The following is a 23,771-nucleotide window of genomic DNA, read 5'->3' as shown; positions in this document are numbered from 1 at the left end:
TGGTCCATGAGTACAATGATTTCAATGACTATTACCCAGGCTTTCCTGTAGAAGAGGTATATGGCAAGGAAAACTCACAAATTTTTACTAGAAAAACAAAACAATAGAGGTGGGGGTGCTGGTGGTACAGCTCAGTGATAATAGAGCACATGAATAAACTACATAATAAACAAGGTCCTGAATTCAATCCCTAGTGCCAAAAAGGGGTGGGGGTACATTAAAGAGAGTGTCCAGTGAGACAGCTCAGAGATCACTGGGACCCACATGGTAGGAGAGAATTAACACCCTGCATGTTATACTGTGATCTCCACATGTGCTGTTATGTATGTACATACATACACACAAAATAAATAAAGGCAACAAAATTTTTTACAAAAGGAAAAAGTAGGTTAAAAACAAAAATGAGCCTTGAATCCCAGCACTTAGAAGGCATAGGCAGGTAGATATCTAAGTTCTGAGGAAGCTGGAGCTATGTTGTAAGACCTTGTCTCAAAAACAAAGAATTGGAGAAATACTGGAGAGTTGGCTCAGCAGTTAAGACCACTGGCTGTTCTTCCAGAGGACCTGGGTTTGAGTCCCAGCACCCATATAGAGGTTAATAACTACCTGCAACTTCAGTTCCAGGGGATCCCACACCTTCTTCTTGCCTTCAAGGGCATCAGGTATATATGTGATACACAGACATATATGCAGGCATATAATACCCACACAGATAAAAATAAACATGAAACTATAGATTACAGTGAAAATATGGATTTATGAAGGCACTGTGCACTGAGCTTTGATAAAGCTGGCCTTTGCTCTCTGAAAGAACACAGATAAGTAAGAAAACATTAGAATCTCAGTCCCCTCTGTGCAATAGGACTAAAAACAATAGCTACACTGTGGTCATGCTAGGAGCCTCAAAAGATAGTATGGGGAAGTAATTTCTCAAGCTGTCCTTTGTAACATTACTATTTTGTGGGCCAGCAAATGAAATGCTATCTATATCAATGTCAATTACCAACAAACATATGTAGGTAAAGAGAAAATATGGACTACAATCATTTCATTCACAAGAACTGCATTGCTGCCTCAAAACTTCATCTTACTATATCTCAAAGATTATCAAATCATATAAAAGAATCTCTTCCTTTTTGAAACATCCTTATTATATAGCCCCACCTAACCTCAAACAGGTGACAATCTTCCTGCATCAATCTCACAAGTACTAGGATTACAGGTATGAGCCTCTATCTTTTTAAGGCTGAAATAATGATTTGGCATAATAGGCTATACTTTAATGTGAAAAAAAGAAAAGTATAACCTAACTCAAAGTTGTTTTTTTTTTAAGTTAGGCTGGGTGGCCTTTAATTCCAGCTCTTGGGAAGCAGAGACAGACACACCTCTTCATCTCTGTGAGTTCAAGGCCAGCCTGGTCCACAGAGCCAGTTCCATGGCAGCCAGGGCTGTTACAGGGAAACCCTGTCTCGAAAAATAAAAAAAAAAAGTCATGGATCAGTGAGACACAGTCACAGGGCCCCTCCCCTGCCTGAAGATCTAAACATATCTTCTTCAGTGGTATAGCCACTGGTAAATTGGTCATGTTCCTGTAAATAGCTTCTAATTCACACTCCTGTAAGCAATCCTAATGAAACTCATTGAATCAACAGGAACGAAGGCTGGGGATGTAGCTTGGTGCTAAAATACTTATCTATCATGTCTGACACAGTACTGCAAAAACAAAACAATCCAGGAAGTTACTAAAAAATCATCAAAGTTAACATGCATGTTCTTAAATTTTCAAAAATGTTTAAAAAAACTGTAAAAAAAAGGGACATGGTGGCACATGTAATTAATCCCAGCACTCGGGAGGCAGAGGAAGGTGGACAGCCTGGTCTATGTAGTGAGTTCCAGGACAGCCTATGTATTGAGACCCTGTCTCAAACCAAACCAAACCAAACCAAACCAAACCAAACCAAACCAAACCAAACCAAACCAAACCAAACCAAACCAAACCAAACCTGTAAAAGCCTGGCATGGTGGTACACAATTGTAACCTCAGTACTAGGGAAGCTTAAATAGGAAGACAGTTGTAGGCCAGGCTACCTACATAGTGAGTTCAAGGTCAGCCTAGGCTACTTAGCAAAACCCAGCCTCAAAAAACAAACAAAGAAACTAAAATACAAACAAGAGCATGTAAAAATGGCATATAAGTAAAAGAATCTGGACAAGTTGTGATCGCACATGTTTTTAATCTCAGTACTTGGTAGGCAGATGGACTTCTGTGAGTTTGGGGCTAGCCTGGTCTCCAGAGCAAGTTACAGGACAGCCAAAGCTATGTAGTGAGACACTGTCTCCAAAAAAGAAAATGAAGGAGAAGAATTTAGCTAAAGAAAAAAATCTGTGAACAGAGACGTAATATGGTAGGAGAAAAGTCTTACCTACACAGGGTATTTAAAGGGTACTCACAGCTGATAAAGCCAAAATCTGCTGTTGAATTGTTTCTTCATCGTGACTATCAACCCATGGCGGCACAGCTGCTTCTATGCAGGAGAAAAAAAGGTTATTGGGGCTAGAGAGATGGCTTAGTAGTTAAAGAGATTAAAAAAATCTTGTTGATATTGCAGAGAACCTTGGTTCAGTTCCCAGAACCCACATGGCAGCTCACAACTGCCTATTAATTCAAGTTCCAGAGGACTTGACACCTTCTGGCTTCTGCAGGCACTACATAGTTACAACAGTTAAATCGTAATCTGTCATTTCAATATAAGACCACTTAAAATAGTAATTTACCAATAAGCTCCAAATATGATTATTCACTGTAATACCCAGACTTAATTTGTAAGCTTTATGCATATATTTGGTCAACAAATACTCTACTTGAATGGTACAGTACAAAATTCTGACAATTTAATCAGATAACCAAAATCAGTATCACTGGGCCCAAACAATGGCTCAGTGGGTAAAGGTACTTACCCACAAGATTGAAGACCTGAATTTGATGCCTGGGATCACATGGTGGAAATGTGAAAAGTGGCACACATGAGTGTATATATGCACACACAGACAAACAGTGGGGGAGAAACACACTGTGGATCCCTGAACATGTTATTTCAAGAAGAATTAAAATATCAAGAATATACAATCCTATTCTAATCATGAGGAATTATCAGACAAAGCTCAATATACAATAGTATATTAAGATGGGAACAGCCCACCCGCAACACTTGGATGTGGAGTCAGGAAGACCAGGAATTCAAGGATAACCTCAACTACATAGCAAATATGAGGTCGGCCAGGATTGTCTAAGGCCCTGTCTCAAAAAAAAAAAAAAAAAAAAAAAAAAGACAAAGTTGTTAGAACATTCCAGACTAAAGAACTAAAGAAGGCTAAGAGAAATGACATGACAGAATATAATATCATATCCTCAACTAGTACTTAACTAGATTCTGGAGGGAAATGTTATAAAGGACATCACTGGGTCAACTATCAAAATGAATAGGTGTTAGATTTGTGTATTATATCTCTGAGCATGGTAGTACATGCCTGTATCTTGGTACTTGGGAAGATAAGGCAAATAATTACTTCAAGTTCTAGGCAGCCTGGGCTATGGAGTGAGATGCTGTTAAAAAAAAAGTTGGGCGTGGTGATCCACTTTAATCCTAGCACTAGGAAGACAGAGGCAGGCAGTTCTCTGTGCAGAACTCTATCAGTTCAAGGATATCCTGGACTACACAGCAAGTTCCAGGTCAGCCAGGGACACACAGTACAACCCTGTCTCAAAAAAAAAGCTGAAGAGATAATTCAGTGCTTTAGACTTTATGACAAAGGGTAAAGATGGCTCAGAAGTTAAGAGCACTTGCTACAGTTCCGGGAGGATCCAGGTTTGATTCCCAGCATATATGTAGTGATGTAGTGGCTCACAACTTTCTGAAATTCCAGTTCGAGGATGATCTGATACCTTCTTGTGACCTCCTCAGGTGTCATATTGCTCTTGTAGAGGCCCCAGAGTTCAGTTCCTAGCATCCATTGTCAGGTAGCTCACACCCACTTACAACTACAGCTCCGAGGCACATGGCTCTATCACAATACATATAATTAACAATAAAAATAAATAGAAAGGGCTATTAAGATGGCTCAGCTGTTAAAAGCACCTGATGCCATGAGTTTGATCTTTGGGACCCACGTGGTAGGACAGAATCCTGGAAGTTGTCCTCTGCCACACAAAGGCCAGAAGTAAATAAAGGTAATAAAAATGAGAGAGAGAGAGAGAGAGAGAGAGAGAGAGAGAGAGAGAGAGAGAGAGAGAGAGAGAGAGAGAGAGAGAAGGAGGAGGAGGAGGAGGAGGAGGAGGAGGAGGAGGAGGAGGAGGAGGAGGGGGGGGAGGGAGGAGGGGGGAGGGAGGGAGGGAGGGAGGGAGGGAGGGAGAGAGAGAGAGAGAGAGAGAGAGAGAGAGAGAGAGAGAGAGAGAGAGAGAATAGGATCTTGAGAAGAGAAACCAAAGCAAAAAACCAATTAGAGACAATAACCTACAGGGCTGGAATCAAATTGTCAATGAACAGTTAGAAGCTGAATGCTGAGGATACCAAGATGACATACACCTAGTTAGGTATGATTAGGAAGGGAATGCAGGACTCCACTCAAGCAGTCATTTGCTCTTTATAGTAGATTCTAACTGTACTAACCCCCAACACATGTCAGACCCAAACCAATCCATTCAAAGTAAAGAGGTAGTTCCAGATTTGCCCCATACACAGTGATGAGGTGTTAAGCTGGGGATATAGTAGCTCCGTTGGTAGAATGCTTGCTTAGCATGCACAAGATCCTAGGTTCCATTCCCAGCACAGTACAAATTCAGTATTGTGATGTATACCTATAATGCTACCACTTGGAAGGCAGAGGAAGGAGAGATGAAATTCAAGGTATTTGCTGACTATATAGCAAGTTAGAGGTCAGCTTTGGCTATGTGAAGCCCTGTTTAAAAAACAAATGAAAAACAGTTGGTATCAATGTTAAATTTCTGGGCCTGGCTTTTTACAAAGACCTGTCAATGTTGGGATCTGCAATGTAGAGACTGGAAGTCTTACACCTCTCACAGTTGCTGTCCTAGCTGAGAAGATAAAAAAAGAATCTGGCAACATACTTTATTTGTTGCTGGCGATAGCTTTTTATTTATTGATTGATTTTGACACAGTGTTTCATATAACCCAGGTTGGCCTCCAACTTACTATGTAGCTGAGGTTGGCTTAAACTCTTGATCTTTCTACCTTTGCTTCTCAAATGCTGGAGTTTCAGGTGCCGGCTATGTTTTTGTTTTTAGACTAGGTCTTGCTAATCCAGCTGGTCTCAAACTCCTAGCAATCCTTTTGCCTTAGCCTCTTGGGTACTAGAATCACAGCTATGCACTAAAAGGCCTGATTAGGCTTTGGTCTTTTTGATTGATCCTCTTCTCTACCATGTTCAGTAAAAGACTGAATTCTTTGTGTGTGTGTTTATTTTCTCTCTACATAGACCTGGCTGTTTGGGAACTCATTATGTAGACAAGGTTGGACTCAAACTCTCAGCGATTGACCTTTCTCTGCTTCCCAAGTGCAGGGATCAAAGGCATGCACCACCATATTCAACTATTTTTTAAAAATTCAAATTTTTTTTTGGTTTTTCAAGACAGGGTTTCTCTGTAGCTTTGGAGCCTGTCCTGGAACTAGCTCTTGTAGATCAGGCTGGCCTCAAACTCACAGGGATCCGCCTGCCTCTGCCTCACAAGTGCTGGAATTAAAGGTTTGCACCACCACTGCCCAGCCGAAAATTTGACTATTTTTTAATTTAAAAAGTTTTTTCCTCATTTTGTAGCCCAGGCTGGCCTGGACTTACTATATATCTCAGACTAGGAGTACAGCCTCAAACTCACAGCAATCCTTCTGCTTTAGCTTCCCAAGTGCTGGGATTCCAAGTGTGAGCCACTATTCCTGGCTGTACATAGACATTTTTTGGCGCTTGGGATCTAACCCAGGGCCCTGTATACACTATGCACATGTCCTACCACTGGGCTCCACCCCAGTCTTATATGTTTTTGTATTCTTAGAGCCTTAGTATAGGTTAGCACATAATAAATGCTCAATAAAACCTGGTAGGAAGCTGGTATGGTAGCTCAGCAGCAGCACTTGCCTAGCATATGTAAGGACCCGGGGTTGATCCCCAGCACCAAAAACTGACACACACATATTCACATACACAGAAACTTGGCTGAGAATATAAGATAAACTTATATCATACCTGACTTCTTTGTGTGCTGTTCTTCAACAAATTTTTTCTGTTCTTTTTGAAAATCCCCTATAATGGTCTGTTAAAAAACACATGAAAAGTCAAATTACTTTGGAAGTTTACTATTAGATAAGAATTATAGTCATAATACATGTGTACATGTATGAAATTGTCCAAGAATCAAGAAAAGATATTCTAGAAAAATTCCATCAGCACATTATATTTCACTTGAGTTAAAAAGATGATTACATTAGCTACTTACAACTTTCAAAAATTTCTCCTTTTACAAGTTCTCTAAATGTACCTTATCAATGATGTCATCTATTTTTCCTTCTTCTACAGATTTCTTTATTGTCTGAGCTGTTTCAGCAACAGATTCAGTTATCTTCTTTGTGGCAGCACTTGCAAAGTTAAACAAATAATCTGTAAAGGAAAAAAGGGTCCGTGCTTCATCCAAGTACAATGGTTATCATACCTTCCCATCAGTATCTGCAGGGAGATCTGTGTAAGGCCCTTTCTGGATACCAAAATCTGTACACATTTAGGTCCCCTTTGTAATAATGGCACAACACAACCTATGTTCACCTATATAGTCCTGTGTAAGTTAAATCACCTTTACTGGAACCCAAACAGGTCCTCATGGGTTGCATAGCTCTTAACCACTAATCTCTTCAGTATCCACACTGTCGTTCTAATCTAAGGAAATCATTATTTGAAAACTGACAAACTGGCTGACTACGGTGGTACATGTCTATAACTCCAGCATTTGGGAGGCAGAGGCAGATAGATCCCTGTAAGATCAAGACTAGCTTGCTCTCTACATAGCTAGTTTTAGGTCACCTAGGAATATATATTGAGACTCTGTTATCCACCACTCCCCTACAAAAAAGTAGTAGGTGGCTAGATGGTTCAGTGAGTAAAGACACTTGTCAAAAAGCACAATGATCCCCACATAGTTGAAGGAGAGAGCCAACTCCTAAAAGTTGTCTCTCAATTTGCACCATGGCACACATATACCCACATACACAAACAAATTATCAAAGCTGACAGAAACATGACATGAGGCTAGAATAGGAAGGAAAAAACGTGTAATAGAAAACCCTTGGCAAATGTTAATTCTTACACACAGGTAGGTTAATTTTCAAAGGTATTTCACTTAATTTTAGAATCCCAGAAATCTTAAATATTAGAAGTGACCAGATTCTCCTTCAATGGTGGTGCATGCCTTTAATTCCAACACTCAGGAGGCAGAAGCAATCAGATCTCTGAGAATTTCAAGCCAGCCTGGTCTACAGAGCTAGTTCCAGGTCAGCCAAAACTATGAAAAGAAACCCTGTCTCAACACCAAAAAAAGTGACTAGACTCAACTTTATATCCAGGTAATAATCCACTTTCCAGTACATGATTTTGAGAGGCCCTTTAATTTCTTAGTATTACCCCCAAATAACTGAAAGCTTTTTCAAGTCTCTTGTCATTTCCACCTCTCAGTTTTAGGTCTCTCTTCCCCCACAACAAGAATCTGTTATTGCTGGGCATAATGGCACACATCTTTAATCCCAGCACTTAGGGAGACAGAGGCAGGCAGATCTCTTGTGATTTCGAGGCCAGCCTTGTCTACATAGTGGGTTCCAGGACTGCCAGAGTTACATAGTGAGATCCTGTATGTAAAACAAAAAAAACCCAACAAAACTATTAGGTGCATGAGTACATGATATATGTGGGGATAGGCACATGTGCCATGTGGGCATATTGGAGATCAGAGGACAACTCTGTGGCGGCATTTCTCTCCTTTCTGTGGGTTATGGGAAACAAAAGCAGGTCATCAGACTTTCAAGGCCAGTGTCTATACCCACTGAGCCATCTTGCTGAGCCCCTAGGTCTGTCTTTTCTCTTAGGGAATATAAACTTCTACTCTACTAATCTAAGCAATGTCCTTAAATTTCTTTCTCTTCAAACTAACACTGCCAGTTCTAAAGACTATTGTTCATAAGCTATGGAATCAAAGCTCTCTGTAACTAGAAATGTGCTATGAGAACTCAATTAGGTGTTTTTGAGACAGAGTTTTGCTATCTAGATTTGGCTAGCCTGATACTCACTATGTAACTCAGGCCGTCCTTGAACTTTGAGTAATCTTCCTGCCTCAGCATTCTGAGTTTTGGAGGATTCCCCATCCCTACCCAGCTTAGATACATGTTTATCAAAGCACTTAAATTTTCCTGGGTGCATACTAGTTGTGTGGATGATAAAGATATTTAGCACTTCTAGCATGATAGATACCCTGCTCATAAAGAGTATAGGAGCTATAGAGATGGATCAGCGGTTAAGAGCAATGGATCCTCCAGAGGACCTGGGTTTGATTCCCAGCAACTTTCAGGGGATGTGATGTCCTCTTTTGGTATCTGTGGGCACACATGGTACACAGACATACATACAGACAAAACATCCATACACTGATGGAGGAAGGTCATTGGTTAAATAAAAGAAACTGCTTGGTCCTCATTGGTTAGAAGATAGGTGGGAGGAGTAAACAGAACAGAACACTGGGAGGAAGAGGAAGTGAGCTCAGACTCGACAGCTCTCCGAGAGGGATGCCATGCTCCCAGCTCCCAGGCAGACGCACGCGATGAAGCTCCGACCCAGGAAGGACATAGGCTAGAATCTTCCCGGTAAGCGCACCTAGGAGCGCTACACAGATGATTAGAAATGGGCTAAATTAATATGTGAGAATTAGCCTAGAAGAGGCTAGATAGAAATGGGCCAAGCAGTGATTAAATGAATACAGTTTGTGTGTTGTTATTTCGGGCATAAGCTAGCCAGGCAGCTGGGGTGTTGGGGACGCAGCCCCACCACCCTTATTACTACAATACACACAAAGAGTACAGAAGATAGTTCAAAACAACTAAGCACTCTGCACTGAATAATAGATATTGTTAGCTCCTTTGGAGACAGTGACCATAGGAAAGCATAAGTTTATCAGGAGGAAGGACCAGGAAGAGGCATTGGTTTGGAATGAAGGAAGAGTATGTAAAGTTGGGTGTTCACTACTGGTAATGATAACAGTAAGTGGCTGGAATGCATAAATAGGTCACTATTAAACAGGAAGTACTTAGGATCCAATCTTGAAAATAGGGATTCAACAAATGTCGGCTTAACAAATGGAGTTCTTAGTAGATTCCAGTAGATTTCAAAGGTCCAAAAAATTACTTACTGGGAATCAGGTTTAATACTTAACTTTATTTTTCAAAACACAGGTAGGAGCCAGGCATGGTGTAGCTAAATTTGCTATCCAGTGATTACTCTTGGGAGGTGGAGGCAGGAGTTCAAGTCAGCCTCAGCTATATAGAGAATTTGAGGCTTGCCTTGGAATACACTCAAAAAAAAAAAAACCCAAAGCCAAATTAAAAAACAAAACCCCACAAAGAAAAGTACACAAATACATCCTCTTAGACAAAATGTATTTTTCTGGCCAATATGCAGGATTAAAACATCTCTGAAAATTTCTCTAGCCTCTCTAAAACTCTGTGTATTAAACAAGAACATTTACATAGCTACATTAATTATAGAAGCAGGAGCATTCCTTTATCCTAAAACTTTAAATTCCCAATCAATAGGGATGGGTTCCATCGAAACTCAGCTTCCTCAATCATCAAGGAAGCGGGTAAAGAAGGAAAATAAGACCAGACTACCAACAACAGAGAGAACCCGGAGAACCTTGTGAGGAAAGATGGCAGGAAGCAGGGCTCAGAGGCCTAGCATGTGTGTGGCTCTAGGTTCTTTGGTCCTGAAAAGAAAATTCGAGGAAATTTAGTTGGGCATGATGGTACCCAGCCAGGATCTTAGACTTGGGAAGCAGAAACAGGTGGTCAGGAGGGCTTGTCTTTACAGATAATGTCTCACTAAGTTGTCAAGCACTGATCTCACATTGTAGCCCAGGTAGGCCTAGATCCAGTGATCCTTTTGCTTTAGCCTTTTCAATACCCTAGGCCTAGTTTTTTTTTTAGTTTTATGAGACAAAGTCTCTTGTAGCCTTGGCTGGCTTGGAGCTCACCTATATAGCTGAGGCTGGCCTTGAACTCCTGATCTTCCTTTCTAAGGATCCCAAATGCTGGGGTTATAGGCCTGTGCCACCACACCAGGCTTTCATTCCACATTAATCTAGCCCAACTACCCACTATAACCTCTGCTCTTTTAAGTCTTTTCACATTCCCTGAATATCCCAAGTTCATTCCTTCCCAATTTTCTACACCGAAAACATTAAAAAAAAAGATTTCTGCTGATCTCACGATATCACTTAGTTTTATTTCCCTTGTGCAGTCTTTGGGTATTTTGCCTGAGTTGATACACTGTTAAGATTTGATAGTGGGGCTGTTTTTCCTGTCCCTCTATCTCATAGTCATTTTTTTTTTTAACATTAGGGCCTTTCCTACTGAAGTCTGTGTTTCTCTGTTCTTTGGCACCCTGAATCCATTTGATAGGCCCTTAAAACTTTCTACATTTAGTGAATGTGTGGCGGTGATCCCAACAGGATGGAGAGAGAGGAAGGAGTGTTGAGTTCACAACCATCCTTGGCCATATGGTGAGTTTGAAGCCAGCAGAGGCTATATAACACTGTCTCAAAACAACAACAACAAAAACACTTGCTAAATTTAGTATACATTTTTGTTGCAATTCTCTTATGTTTACTTCTGTTTAGGGCCCACCAGCCCAAAGTCACCGTGTTCTTTGCTTATTTAAGCATACCAAAGTCCCTCCAGAATTAGCTACCACAGTAGGTGTTTATATTCTCAAGGACTACTTTTTGTTCAACTTCAACTAGACTATAAACTTGGAAAGAGTATGGGCTTTGAAATCAGGTAGCTTTTTTGGCTCAAATTCTACTGCTTACTATCAGTAAAATGTTGGCTTTGTTCTCCCAACTCTTGGGGGATGGTGAATAGCTGAAACTCAGGTATTTATTGTCATTAAGATCTAGCACTGAAACTCGTATATAGTAGACAATGGCAGCTTCTTTTCCACCTCAAGGAAAAAAGGTCCTGCTGGAAGCAGAGGCGGGAAGATCAATGTCATCCCTACAATGCAATGTGAGTTCGAAACCCGTCTACCTGAGCTACAGGAGACCCTGTTTCAAACAATTCAAAGAAGACATGCATGGCTTAAGCTTGAGTAACCTACCAAGCTACTTGAGACAATATACCTTTTAGTCCTTTCTTGGGACAAAAGGCATTTTCTCAACCAACTCTAGCTGGGAAGGTGGAGATTCAGGTGAAAGCTGGCAAGCTGAACAAGCCAAACTGCTTGTCAAAACCCAGAAAACAGCGGCACACCGCTCGCTTCACTGCGCCCGGGCTTCCTATGTATACAAACTTAGCAAGAGAGCGATAAATTCTTAGGCACCTCGAGGACACGACATGACTCCTTGGGGGAAGCTTCGGCGTCGCCTAGCTCCCAAGTTCGGGAGGACCAACGCCCCTCTCACACACTGGCATCCCCGCGCCCCCTCCCAGCCCACCCTCGCGTCCCGGAGGGGACTCACTGCCAAGGCCTTTGGCCTGGTGGAGGAGCTTTGGGTCTCCCGTAGGCTGCTGCTCGGACTCGGTGGGCTCCGCCGGCGGCTCGGAGCGTTCCTCAGGGGGCGAGCCTCCTGACGATGGCTCGTCCCCTCCGAGCGGCTCTCCTCCTGCCGCCGCCCCCTCGGGCTCCTTCAGGCCCAACCAACTGCTCAATCCTCGAAACATCCTTCCCGCGTCGCCACCGCCCCCTCACCCAAGAGCCCTGCCGCCTTTAACCGCCCCCTGCGACCTGACACCGCGGGTCTCTGAGGGCGACTGGCCGGAAGCCTCAGTGACAGCCCCGTCGCCAGTCGGCCGTTAGCCCACCCTCTATGACGCCACCCCAGCTGACCGCGCTGCGTCACATCCGGGTTAAGCTCCACCCCCCGCTCGCGATGGGGCGGTGCGCGAGAAAAAGGGGCAAAAGGCCAAAGGGCTTTCCTCGCGGAGCCCCGCCCCGTATCTGCCCTTTTACTCTTTCTCCAGCTTTCTGAGTGTTTAGACGGAATCTTTTTTGGGCTTGTCCTACCTGGTCTCGTTTTCTGTTTGCCTTGCAGTGACGGCTTCGCATTTACAAGTCAAGCTGGACGGGACCGGGTTACACGCCCCCCAGCCCCTTAGAAATGGGAAAAGTCTCCTCCTGTGCCTAAGTAACCCAAGCTAGGGGCAGTGACTCATACCTGTAGTCCCAGCATTTGGGAACTGGAGGAAAGAAGATCAAGAGTTCGAGGCCAGTTTTAAGTACATAGTGCTTTAGGCCAACCTGAGCTACATAAGACTGTGTCAAAAGCACATCAAATTGAAAAAAAAAAAACCCAAAGGGAAAAAGAAAAAAACAAAACAAAGCAATTTACAAGCAAGAAGTTGGGGTGGGGTACTTGTAGATAAAAATGATTTACGGTGGGTGGGTGAGATGGTAAAAGTACACACCACCAAGTTTGGTTCCTATGTGACAGATGAGAGAAGGCTCTCTTTTTTTTAACTTTTATTAAAATGTTTTTTAAATATTTATTTATTATGCATACAATATTCTGTGTGTATGCCTGCACCACACACATGTAAGAGGGCACCAGACCCCATTACAAATGGTTATGAGCCACCATGTGGTTGCTGGGATTTGAACTCAGGACCATTGGAAGAGCAGGCAATGCTCTTAACCTCTGAGTCATCTCTCCAGCCCGAGAGAAGGCTCTCTTAAAGGTTGTGTGTCCCCCGACCTCCACACATGCTCTGTGACTACCCACACGATAAATACAATTTAAAATATTTAACACAACAACTTAGAGAACTGGGACTGTGACTCAGTGGTAGAGTTGTGTTAAAACACATGCCCAGCACAGCAAAACGTACATAGCCATCTACACCAAGAGACTTAGTGGCACATCGTGGTACTCACCTTTACTCTCAGTACCCAGGAAGCTGAGGCAAGAGGATCTTGAGTTCAACATCAGCCAGAGCTACATGAGACCCTTTTCCAAAGCACAAAAATGAGTGAAACAGAACATAAACCCAACCCCGGTGGATTACATGACTCATAGGTAAAGGTGCCTGCCACCTTGCCTTGACCTGGGACTCACATGATAGAAGAGAAGAACCTAGTCCTGAAACTTGTCATCTCATCGCTGTACCATAGTATGGATTGTGCTTGCCCCCACCCCCATACGCTAAATAAAATGTAATGAAGATTAAAAGAAAAGAAAACCCTTGGATACTTGCTTACTTTCTTTTTTTAAAAGACAGGGTCTCAAGGCCTGGTGTGGTGAGAACTTTAATCTCAGCACTTGGGTGGCAGAGGCAGGCAGATCTCTCTGAGATTGAGATCTGTCTACATAAGACAGTCAGGGTTACAGAGTGAATTTTTTCCATTGTTGTTTTGTAAAGATAGGGCCTCAAGGAGCCCAATCTGGCCTTTTCTTGAACAGTCTGCCACACTTGCCAAGCCCCCCCCCCTTTTCTTTATTGTGTTTTGTTTTGCAACCCCGGGGTCTCTGTGTAGCTCTAGCTGTCCTGGAACTCACTCTTGTAGACCAGGCTGTCCTCAAACTCACAGCGATCCACTTGCCTCTGCTTCCCGAGTGCTGGGATTAAAGGTGTGCGCCATCACCACCTGGATGATCACCAAGCCTTTCTTATCTGGTTGTGGAATTCAAATTCAGTGCCTTCTTCATGCTAACTATGTGTTCTACCAACTGAGCTACACACCAACACTCCACAGTTGTGCATTTTATTTGAATACTGATTCTGCAAACAAATTTAAAAAGATTATGATACTTATATAGATGGCAATTTGGACCTAAGGGAGCTGACGAGGTTAAGGAATTGTGAGATTCTATTTAAATTGTAGTCAAAATTTGAAATTTACCATCAATCATTTTGAAGTCAGCAATTCAATAGTATTAAGCACATTCATATTACTTTGCAACTTGTCTCCATAATTTTTCATCCTGCAAGCTGAAATTCTTATACAAGTTCCATTCTCTTCATATAAGCTTCTACCAAACATTTTATTCAATCTCTGTGAAACTGCCTGCTGTAGATACTTATAATATTCAGGGCTGGGGTACTGCTAATGTTAGGATAATAGATCTCTTGCCTACCAGGAAGGAGGCCCTAGGTTCAAACCTCAGTCCACGAAGGAGGGGAAATTAGTGTAATCCTGCAGTATTTGTCTTTTCTTTTTTTTCTTTTCTTTGTTTGATATAGAGTTTCTCTGTGGAGCCCTGGCTGTCCTGAAACCTACTCTGTAGACCAGACTGGCCTCCTCTTATAGATCTGCCTGCCTCTGCCTTGCAAATGCTGGGATTAAAGGCATGTGCCACCCTGCCCTGCCTTTTAAAAATTGTGGTAATGGTATTATTATGTGGTTGTAGGTATAGTTTTTTAAAGAAGTTCTTTTACTTTAGAGAGTCATATTGCAATATTGAAGAACAAGATGGAAACATGGTCATAAATTGCTTCAAATTAATAGCAGAAGAGCTAGAGATATGACTTAATAGTTAAGAGGACCCAGGTTTGATTCCTAGCACTCATGTGTTAGCTCATGACTATCTGCAAATCCAGTCTCAGGGGATCTGACACTCTCTTCTCGACTCCACAGGTACCTGGCAGGTATGTGGTGCACAAAAAGGCAGGTAAAACACACATATACATAGGAATAAAATAAATCTTTTAAAAAATGAGTACCAGAAGTGGGGAAATGGTTGGGGATATAAATAAACAAGCCTGTCCTTGGGCTTGTAATTGTTAATGCTGACTGATTTCAATTTTATTTCTCCTTTCTTTGGTTTTTCCAGTCAGGGTTTCTCTGTAGCTTTGGAGCCTGTCCTGGAACTTGTTCTGTAGACCAGGCTGGCCTGGAAGTCACAGAGATCTGCCTGCCTCTGCCTCACAAATGCTGGGACTAAAGGTGTGTGCCACCACCACCTGGTGTTATATCTTCTTTTTTCTGAGACAAGGTCTCACCATGTAGCTCTAGTTGTCCTGAAATTCACTATATAGACCAGGATGATCTCAAACTCACAAAGATCCACTTGTCTCTGACTCCCTAGTGTTGGGATTAAAGGTGTATACTACTATGCTTAGATTATGTTTACTTTTTTTGTTCTTGTATTTTCTGTAACAATATGTTAAACAGGGAAAACTGGCAAGGAATTCGTAAACATATTCCCAAGCTCAGACTCTAGCTGGCCATCTGGTGTGGCATGTTGCCAGTGTATGGAATATTCCTTTACATTGTATGAATATGTGTCATTGTGATTGGGTTAAAATAGAGATGACTGGCCAATAGACAGGTAAGAATTATGTGTGACTTGCAGAAAAAGAGAGTGTGAAGGGGAGAAAAGATCTCTCAAAATTGGGAAGAGATGTGGAGAGCAGGAAATGAACTTGTCATACTGAAAAAAGGTATCTATGAATGATGCAGAGTGTTGATAAGAAACATGGCCGCGTGGTGGCGCATGCTTTTGATCCCAGAACTTGGGAGGCAGAGGCTGGGGGATCTCTGTGATTCTCAAGCCATCCTGGTCTACAGAGTGAGTTCCAGGACAGGCTCCAAAGCTGCACAGAGGAACCCTATCTCAAAAAAAATGAGTTAATTTAAAATGTAAGTGTTAGTTAGTAATAATCCTAAGCTATTAGCTGAGCATTTATAATTAATAATAAGTCTCAACCTGGTTATTTGGGAGCAGTTTACGGGACACAGAGAAACTCTGCCTATATATGGCACCCAAATGTCCGTCACCGAAATCCACATAAGACCTGAGAAAGCTTAGAAAAGATTCTAAGCACACAAAAAATGGAGACAAATGCAGCTTCCTGATAACTGTCTTCTCTTGGATAGGCTCAATACTAGCAACAAACAAAGGTACAGCTCCTTTAAGTGGAAGCTTCCTTGGCTTGGTGCTAGTGTCAAACACATGCAGGATTCTTTTTTATTAAAGATTTATTTATTTATTATGTATACAGTATTGTGTCTGCCTGCAGGCCACCATGTGGTTGCTGGGAACTGAACTCAGGACCTTTGGAAGAGCAGGCAATGCTCTTAACCGCTGAGCCATCTCTCCAGCCCCATAGGATTCTTTTAAGAGGCCTAGCTACCAAACACTTAAACAGGCTTTATGAGCAGTGGGCAGTGTACTACTCAGTCACAATGGGGACCCAACAACTTCCCAGAGCTGGGGAGGTAAACATGACTCCTGCTGCTACCTCTGTTGGGCCCTAAAGCCCCACCAAGGAGGAGGTCGCCTCAAGAGACACTCTCAGCGTGGTTGATGCAATAGCAAGAGGAATTTTTATTTTGCTGCCATGGCAGAGGTCCCTCAGCCTCGAGAGGAGAAGGACCTCTGCTTTGTCTATTACAGGAGAAAACCACAGAATCAAGGGGGTGGTACAGAATCAAAAGGGAGAGTCCAGAAATCATTTGTCAACTATTTTAACTAGTTCATTCATTGGTCAGCTAACTCTAATTGATCAATGTTACGGCAGTTGCTGGGTTGGTTGAACAAGAAGGAACACTTGCAGGTCATCTGCAGGTCATCTCACCCCAGTTCCAGAGTCTGGGTCTATTGAAGAAAAACTACAAAAGGGGATGGAAAGTACTCAAAGCTCCAGTGCACGCGTGGTTGGTTCCTAGGGTTCTGGTTCCCAGGAAGGGGGGTGCAGTAATGCTGAGGTGCCCCAAAGTCTTTCATCCCCCCCCTCTGACTTGATCGAATCCCAATCTTGGGATTCTTAGGGATTTTCCCTAAGAGCAGGATATTGCTGGGTCAACACCAAAGCTTGAGTATTGCTAGGTCACTCACAAATGAACATCAGGAGTCGACTGAAGATACAGGGCCCAAAGGTTAAGATGAGTAACAGAATGATCAAGGGACCAGTGATGGTAGAAATGAGTGTCATGAACCAGGGGGAGCCATTGAACCAGCCTTCAAACCAACCTTGTTGTGCCTCCCTGTCTCTCTGTCTCTTGTCTAACCTGTCTCCGAGCTTAGCAATCGAATCCTTAATTACCCCAGAGTGATCTACATAGAAACAACATTACTCTCTTAGGGCAGCGCAGAGTACTTATTGAAGAAATAGCAAGACTGAACCACACCTATTTTGTAACATTACATTGGAAAGTGAGGTTATTGAAACTTCAAGCTTGGCGATAGATTGTTCTAGAGCCCTTAAGTCCTCATTTATAGCTGTTCTTAATTCCTCAAAGTTCTGGGGAATTTGGAAGTCTGCACCAGAGCAGTAGCACCAGTGCCGACACCAGCTGCCACCCCAAAGCCTAAGATTACTGCTAGAGTCAGAGAGATAGGCTTTCACCAATAGTGGCTCGGGTGCCTGTCAAATTCATCCTCAAATGTGTCAGTGGGATGATAAAAGACCCTAGGTACCAGTAGAACAAGCACACAGTAGTCTTTGTTACCATCAAAAACCGATGTTGCCATGCAAGGTGTCAAGCCTGTACTACAAGCCCACCATTTATCTGAATCAGGGATCAGGTATCTAGTTTTAGAAGTTTTAGGGCTCTTAAGGGTCTCATTACATAAATGTTTGCAAGTAGCTGATGGATTTCCCAAGCATGTCCCTGCACCTGTAACCTCTGTAAGAGTTAGCTTATGACTATTTCCCCAAGCACAGCCATCCTGGCTAGTTGTGTTGTTGAACCCCCCAGATGTTGCAATCCCTTCATAGTATGAGGGTCCTGATGATAGGCAGAGCCAGCAAGATTGTGTCATGTTCGGGTCAGTATTATTTAGCAATGAAAAGGCTCCCACTATTAGATTAAACAGTCACTGGCCTGTATTAGAGAGCGCCAGCAGTGAAGCAGGGATAACAGAAGGATTTTTAGGACTTGGAGTGGGATCCATGACCCTGGCAAGGGGAGCTACCCTGGCCGGGGCTAGCTGGCCCTGGTCAGGCAATACCGGGTTGGGCCCTAATGTTATGGTCATGAGAGGTGTTACAACAACTCACAGGGTGAACAGAATCCCTATATCTTCCCTTCCTGGATCATACAACCGTAATCCCCAAGTATTGCCTGTTAACCAGTTAGCTCTTTTTCCCTCCTCAGTGAAGGTGATTGTGATTTTAGACTCTCCTGGTGTGGTACGGGTGAAAGAGACTAAGTCCTTTTTGCTAACCCCCAACCAGGAGACACTGACACTGGTTTCACATCCCTAGGCAGCACAATAAAGCACTTCAGGCCCCCCACACTGTCGAGTTCGCTTACCTAACCCCCCCCCCCGACAAATATACCATTCAGAATATCTGCATGCAGGATAAGAGTTTCTGGGGGTTTGTTCAGTATTCTCCCAAGAGTCTTTTGCTAAAACACACAGGGCAAAAGTTAGCTGGGGAAACCAGGTATCTAGGGGATGAACTCCAGCAGCTAGCCTTAAGGCTTGCCCAGTCTCAAAGTTAGTCAGGGTTCAGGTTAAGTCCTGAGGTGTATGGGGGTTTTTTAGCACTATATGTGGAAGGAAACATCAGGGCAAAGAACAGCAAGCCTGGTAGGATCAGGCTTCCTTGACTAATCTCAATTTTAGAGGATTTTGGGTATGCTGAAGCTTCCATTTGGAAGGTCCTGGGTCGTCCTGTGGAGGTGCTGGCTTGACGTGAGATGCATGGATCCAGGCTGCAATACCATCCACTTTGAGGGCAGTAGGTGTCGTAAGAAGCATGGTGTAGGGTCCCTTCCAGCGAAGTTCAAGGTTCTGGGACAGATGTCTCCGAATGTACATAGAATCGCCAACCTGGAACAGGTGCGAGATCTCTGGGTGCCCGGGCTGGTAGGCAGGAGCCAAGGGTTTCCACACTTGGGCTTGGACAATCTGAAGGGCTTTTAGCTGCACCTGCAAATCAGGTTTGTGAGTAGTGGGGTCAGGAGGGGCCCTAAAGGAGGCCAATGGGGGAGGCCGCCCATATAGGATCTCATAGGGGGTAAGTCCAAGCTGAGACAGGGTGTTCCACACTCAGAACAGGGCTAAGGGAAGGAGCTATACCCTGTCTCTAGTGCCAATTTTCAAGCTAATTTGATCAGGGTCTCTTTTATGGTTCTATTTATTCTTTTTACATGTCCTGAACTCTGGGGTCTGTATGCACAATGTAATTTCCAATTAATCCCCAGTGTCTTGGCCACACCCTGACTTACCTGGGAGACAAAGACTGGGACTTTATTGGACCTGATTACCTTGGGCAGGCCAAACTGAGGAAAAATATCTTCTAGTATCTTCTTCACCACCATTTGAGCCGTTTCTTGTTTGGTGGGAAAAGTTTCTGTCCAACTGGAGAAGGTGTCTATAAAAACTAAGAGATATTTATTACCATATTTTCCTGGTTTTAATTTGGTGAAAGTCCACTTCCCAATGTATACCAGGTCGGTCTCCCCTTATTCTTATGCCCTCCAGGGCATTCTGACGCCCTGCATTTTACCTTGGCACAGGGGACACAAGTTGACATCACCTGCTGTATGAGAGAGTTAAGGCCTGGAATATAAAAATCTGTCTCTTTTTATTAGAGATTTAATCTTTTTGTGTCCTAAATGAGTCCATTGATACATTTGGGTGACGAGCTCAAGGGCATCTTTCTTGGGTAACATGGTTTTGTCCTCATATTTCCAAGCTTTTTGTTGTTCATCAAAGTCCGCATTAAGTTTCTGGATAGTCTCTAGATCCTGGGCAGAATATTGGAAATAATTTTCTGTGGAGGGTGGGGCGCCTCTGCCAGGGGTAATATTTCTGAGTTCAGCGAGACCTTTTTAGCCATCTCATTTGCCATCTAGTTTCCCTTGGCAATAGGATCATCACCCTTCTGATGTCCTGAGCAATGAATAATGCTCACCTTCTTGGGTAGGAAGAGGGCCCTTAATAGTGCCAAGATTTCAGTCTTATTTTTAATCTATTTTCCAACAGAAGTTAGCAGTCCCTTCTTCTATAAATTTCCCAATGGACATGGGCCATTGCAAATGCATAACGGCTGTCTGTATAGTTGTTTACTTTTTGTCCCTTTGCTAGCTCTAAGGCCGTGATAAGGGCTATTAATTCTGCCTTTTTAACTGAGGTTCCTGGGGGCAATGCGCATGCCCATATGGTATTCTGTCCATCTACCACCACTGCCCCTGTCTTTCACTCACCTTCTTTGAGGAAGCTGCTGCCATCTGTGAACCAGCTATAATCTGCATCAGGAAGCCGGCAATCAGTCAACTCTCCTCTGGTCCTGTGGTATTCAGCCAATATCTGGTGGCAGTCATGAGGTACCCAAACAGTGGATTTCGAATTGAGGAGCAAGGTGGTGGGGTTCAGCAACATCACATTCCCAAAAGTGATACTTTCGGGGTTGAGCAATAGTGACTGGTAGTGGGTTATGCGGGCATTTGAGACCCATCTACCATGGGGTTGGCGAATTACAGTCTCTAAAACATGGGGTGCTATTATAGTCAGTGGTTGGCCCAGGGTCAATTTATCTGCATCTTTGACCAGGGTAGCTACTGCGGCTACCATACGGAGGCAAGGGGGGCCATCCTGTTACCACATTGTCCATCCTTTTGGAGATGTAGGCCACTGGCTTTTTCCAGGGTCCCAGAATCCCCATACACCACAAAGCAGTTTGGAGAGAAAAAACTACGCCCATATTCTCAAATATTGTTTATAAATGTTCTTTTACATTTAAAGGGGGATATGATAATGATATGAATAATTTGCATTGATATGAATCTTGGTTTACTGATACTAATTTAAGGTCAAGTTTTTTATATGCATATTCCTGATCTTGATTAAGGTATTGTGATTGTGTTGTTCATTTAAAAATGTAATGTATAATTAGGAAATATAGGTTGTTAATGGATAATCATCGATAATAGTCAAGCTTGTAGTCATGTTAGTTAGATTTTCTAGATATATAGAGATATATTTCAGTTAGATAGGCATTTTTCATATCTTTCAAAGACTACAGAATATGGCATTTAATGTTTTAACAACTTAGGGCTTTTTATGACAATGAGACACATCTGCTCCTGGAAGCACCAATCTACTTCAAGTGGAAGATGGGCATTGAAGAGGCTCCTTATGGTTATCCATTTGGGCAAGAAACTGCTCTTGCCTGGACTGATGCATAAACTGGACAGGAAGAACCTGCAGAGAAAGGACTGCTGAACTTGCCTAAAGTTGAGATGATTTTGGGGGGTTCCTGTTTCATGAAAGAGTCTGTGAGACATTCTGCAGGTCACAGAAGAAAGTGACTGAACTGCCTTTAAAATTTCCTGCTTCATGGAAATGTCTGCTGGATAATATGGGCCTGAAGGCTGAAGATGGATGCCCCAACAGTACCAAAGAACTTTGGGTGACTGTCCAGGTAGCAAGATGTCTCTGTCATTTCTAGAGTTTTGAAAGTTGCTTACTTCTTGTTTACTTAGGTAATATTATATCCTTCTGGAGTCTTTGATGGAGTTGAAGAATAGAAAGATAGTAATAGTTTTCCATTGTTATGATAAAAGATAAAATAGATATAAATATTGTAACTGTAATTCTTGCTTGATAACGGTTTTGTTATATGTAATTTTACTAGGTTAAAGTGAAAGCCTTTCTTTTTGTTTAAACAGAAAAAGGGGAAATGGTGTAGGAGATTCTTCTGTTTGTGTGTTGCTTTCATTGGTTGAATACAGAGAATGCCTTGGCCTTTTGATAGGGCAGCCCTTAAGTGGGCAGAATAGACAGAACAGAGTGCTAGGAAGAAGGGCGGTGTGGCAGATGCCATGATTCTCCTGCCCGAGACAGATGCTGGTTAGACTCATGCTGGTAAGCCACAGTTAAGTGGTGATACACATTAATGGAGATGGGTTAATCAAGATATGAGAGTTAGCCAATAAGAGGCTAGAGCTAATGGACCAGGCAGTAATTTAATTAATACAATTTCTGTGTGGTTATTTCGGGGCTAAGCTAGCTTGGAGGCTGGATGCAGCCCGCTCCTCGTACAACACTCATCTACGTATAAGGTGAATGGTTTGGTGACATCAGGGAGACTCAAAGCAGGGGCCAAAAGAAGGGCTCTTTTTATTTTATCAAGAGCCCATTGTTGGTCCTCTCCTCAGGAGAAAGGGACGTTGGCTTTGGTAGGTGGATACAGTGGGGCCGCCAGTTCAGCAAAACCTGGTATCCATAAGCTACAGAAACCAGCAGTTCCCAGAAACTCTCAGACTTCTCATGCCGTGGCCTGCTTCTGAGTGTCTGTTAACCATGTCTGTCTGTCCTCCAAGAGGTACCCCATGTAGGCTACTTGCTTCTTGCAGATCTGTGCCTTTTTGGAAGATGCCCTGTAGCTCAGTTCACCTAATCTGGTGAGTAGGGCTCAAGTCTCTCAGAGGGATTCCTGCTCTGTCTCTGCGGCTAGCAGGAGGTCATCTACATATTGGAGTAAGATACCTCTGGATTGGTGGTGTGAAAACTGGCCAGATCCTGGTGCAGGGCCTCATCTAATAGGGTTGGCGAATTCTTGAATCCCTAGGGTAGTCTCGTCGAGGTGAGCTGACCAGAAACTCCTGAACTGGGATCCTTCCATTCAAAGCCAAACAATGGCTGGCTCTGAGGGCTAAGTCTCAGAAAAAAGTGTCTTTTAAATCAAGTACTGAGTACCATACATGGGTCGGAAGCAGGGTACTTAAGAGATTATAGGGGCTGGGTACTGTAGGATGAATGTCTAGAGTGCAGTGATTAACTTCCCTTAAATATTGGACTAGTCTGTAGTCCCTTGTGTCTGGCTTTTTTTTTTTACCAGGAAGAGTGGGGTGTTCCAAGGGGAACAGCAGGCTTTTAGAATGCCCAATGATAAAAGTCTCTGAATGTGGGGCCTGATACCTTCTCGGGCCTCATGGCTCATGGAGTACTGTTTTATGGAAACTGGCATGGCCGATGGTTTTAATTCTATTATCAGGGGAGGCTGATTGTTTGACAGCCCCATACCTGTGGTTTCCACCCAGGCCTGGGGGAAATCACAGAGCCATTCATCCTCGAATTCCTAGAATTCTCCTGTTATCATTGCCCTGCCTATATTTCCTGTCTGGTTTTCCCACCTATACTTCCTGCCTGGCTATGGGCCAGTCAGTGTTTACTTAAAATATGATTAACAGAATTCAGACAATTCTCCCGTACCACTTCCTCCTCTTTTTTTTTAAACAAAGGAAAATATCTATAGTCCATTTTTTGGGAATGTGGGCATAGTTTTCCAGGCTACTTCCGGCTGGTTAGGAGTGCTGATAATCTTATGGGAACCTAAACAAAATTTAGAATTATGAATAAGTCCTGGTTGGAGTATCCTGTGAGTCTTGATCATCTCAGGCAGCATCTTGAATCTGTTCTGGATGTAGAACTCAGACATCTAGGCTATCTGTTCCTACTGGAGATTTCTCAGGTGGTCTTCCTTGATCAAACCTGATTTTTCTTAACTAAGAATGCATCTACAGCTTCTCATTTCTTGTAGAAACAAAAGCACAATCTC

At 42.9% G+C, this 23,771-nt stretch overlaps 1 protein-coding gene across 2 annotated transcripts in view; it reads right to left on the bottom strand.

The window, feature by feature from the left end:
* Positions 1–12,133, bottom strand: part of LOC121444773 (synapse-associated protein 1) — a 29,169-nt gene extending 17,036 nt beyond the window's left edge. For both annotated transcript variants that reach the window (XM_041646688.1, XM_041646689.1), the window contains exons 1-4: positions 11,777–12,133; positions 6,548–6,666; positions 6,256–6,322; positions 2,452–2,525 (exon numbers count right to left, since the gene is read on the bottom strand). In XM_041646688.1, the coding sequence (XP_041502622.1) occupies positions 2,452–2,525; positions 6,256–6,322; positions 6,548–6,666; positions 11,777–11,978 (462 nt within the window). In that variant the 5' untranslated portion in view covers positions 11,979–12,133. The remainder of the gene's footprint in view (positions 1–2,451; positions 2,526–6,255; positions 6,323–6,547; positions 6,667–11,776) is intronic.
* Positions 12,134–23,771: the final 11,638 nt, after the last annotated feature.

Source organism: Microtus oregoni, unplaced genomic scaffold (genome assembly GCF_018167655.1).
Source record: "Microtus oregoni isolate MIOR12 unplaced genomic scaffold, Mior012 000140F_ref0000409, whole genome shotgun sequence".
NCBI lineage: Eukaryota > Metazoa > Chordata > Mammalia > Rodentia > Cricetidae > Microtus > Microtus oregoni.
This window is presented reverse-complemented; position numbering and strand designations above follow the sequence as displayed.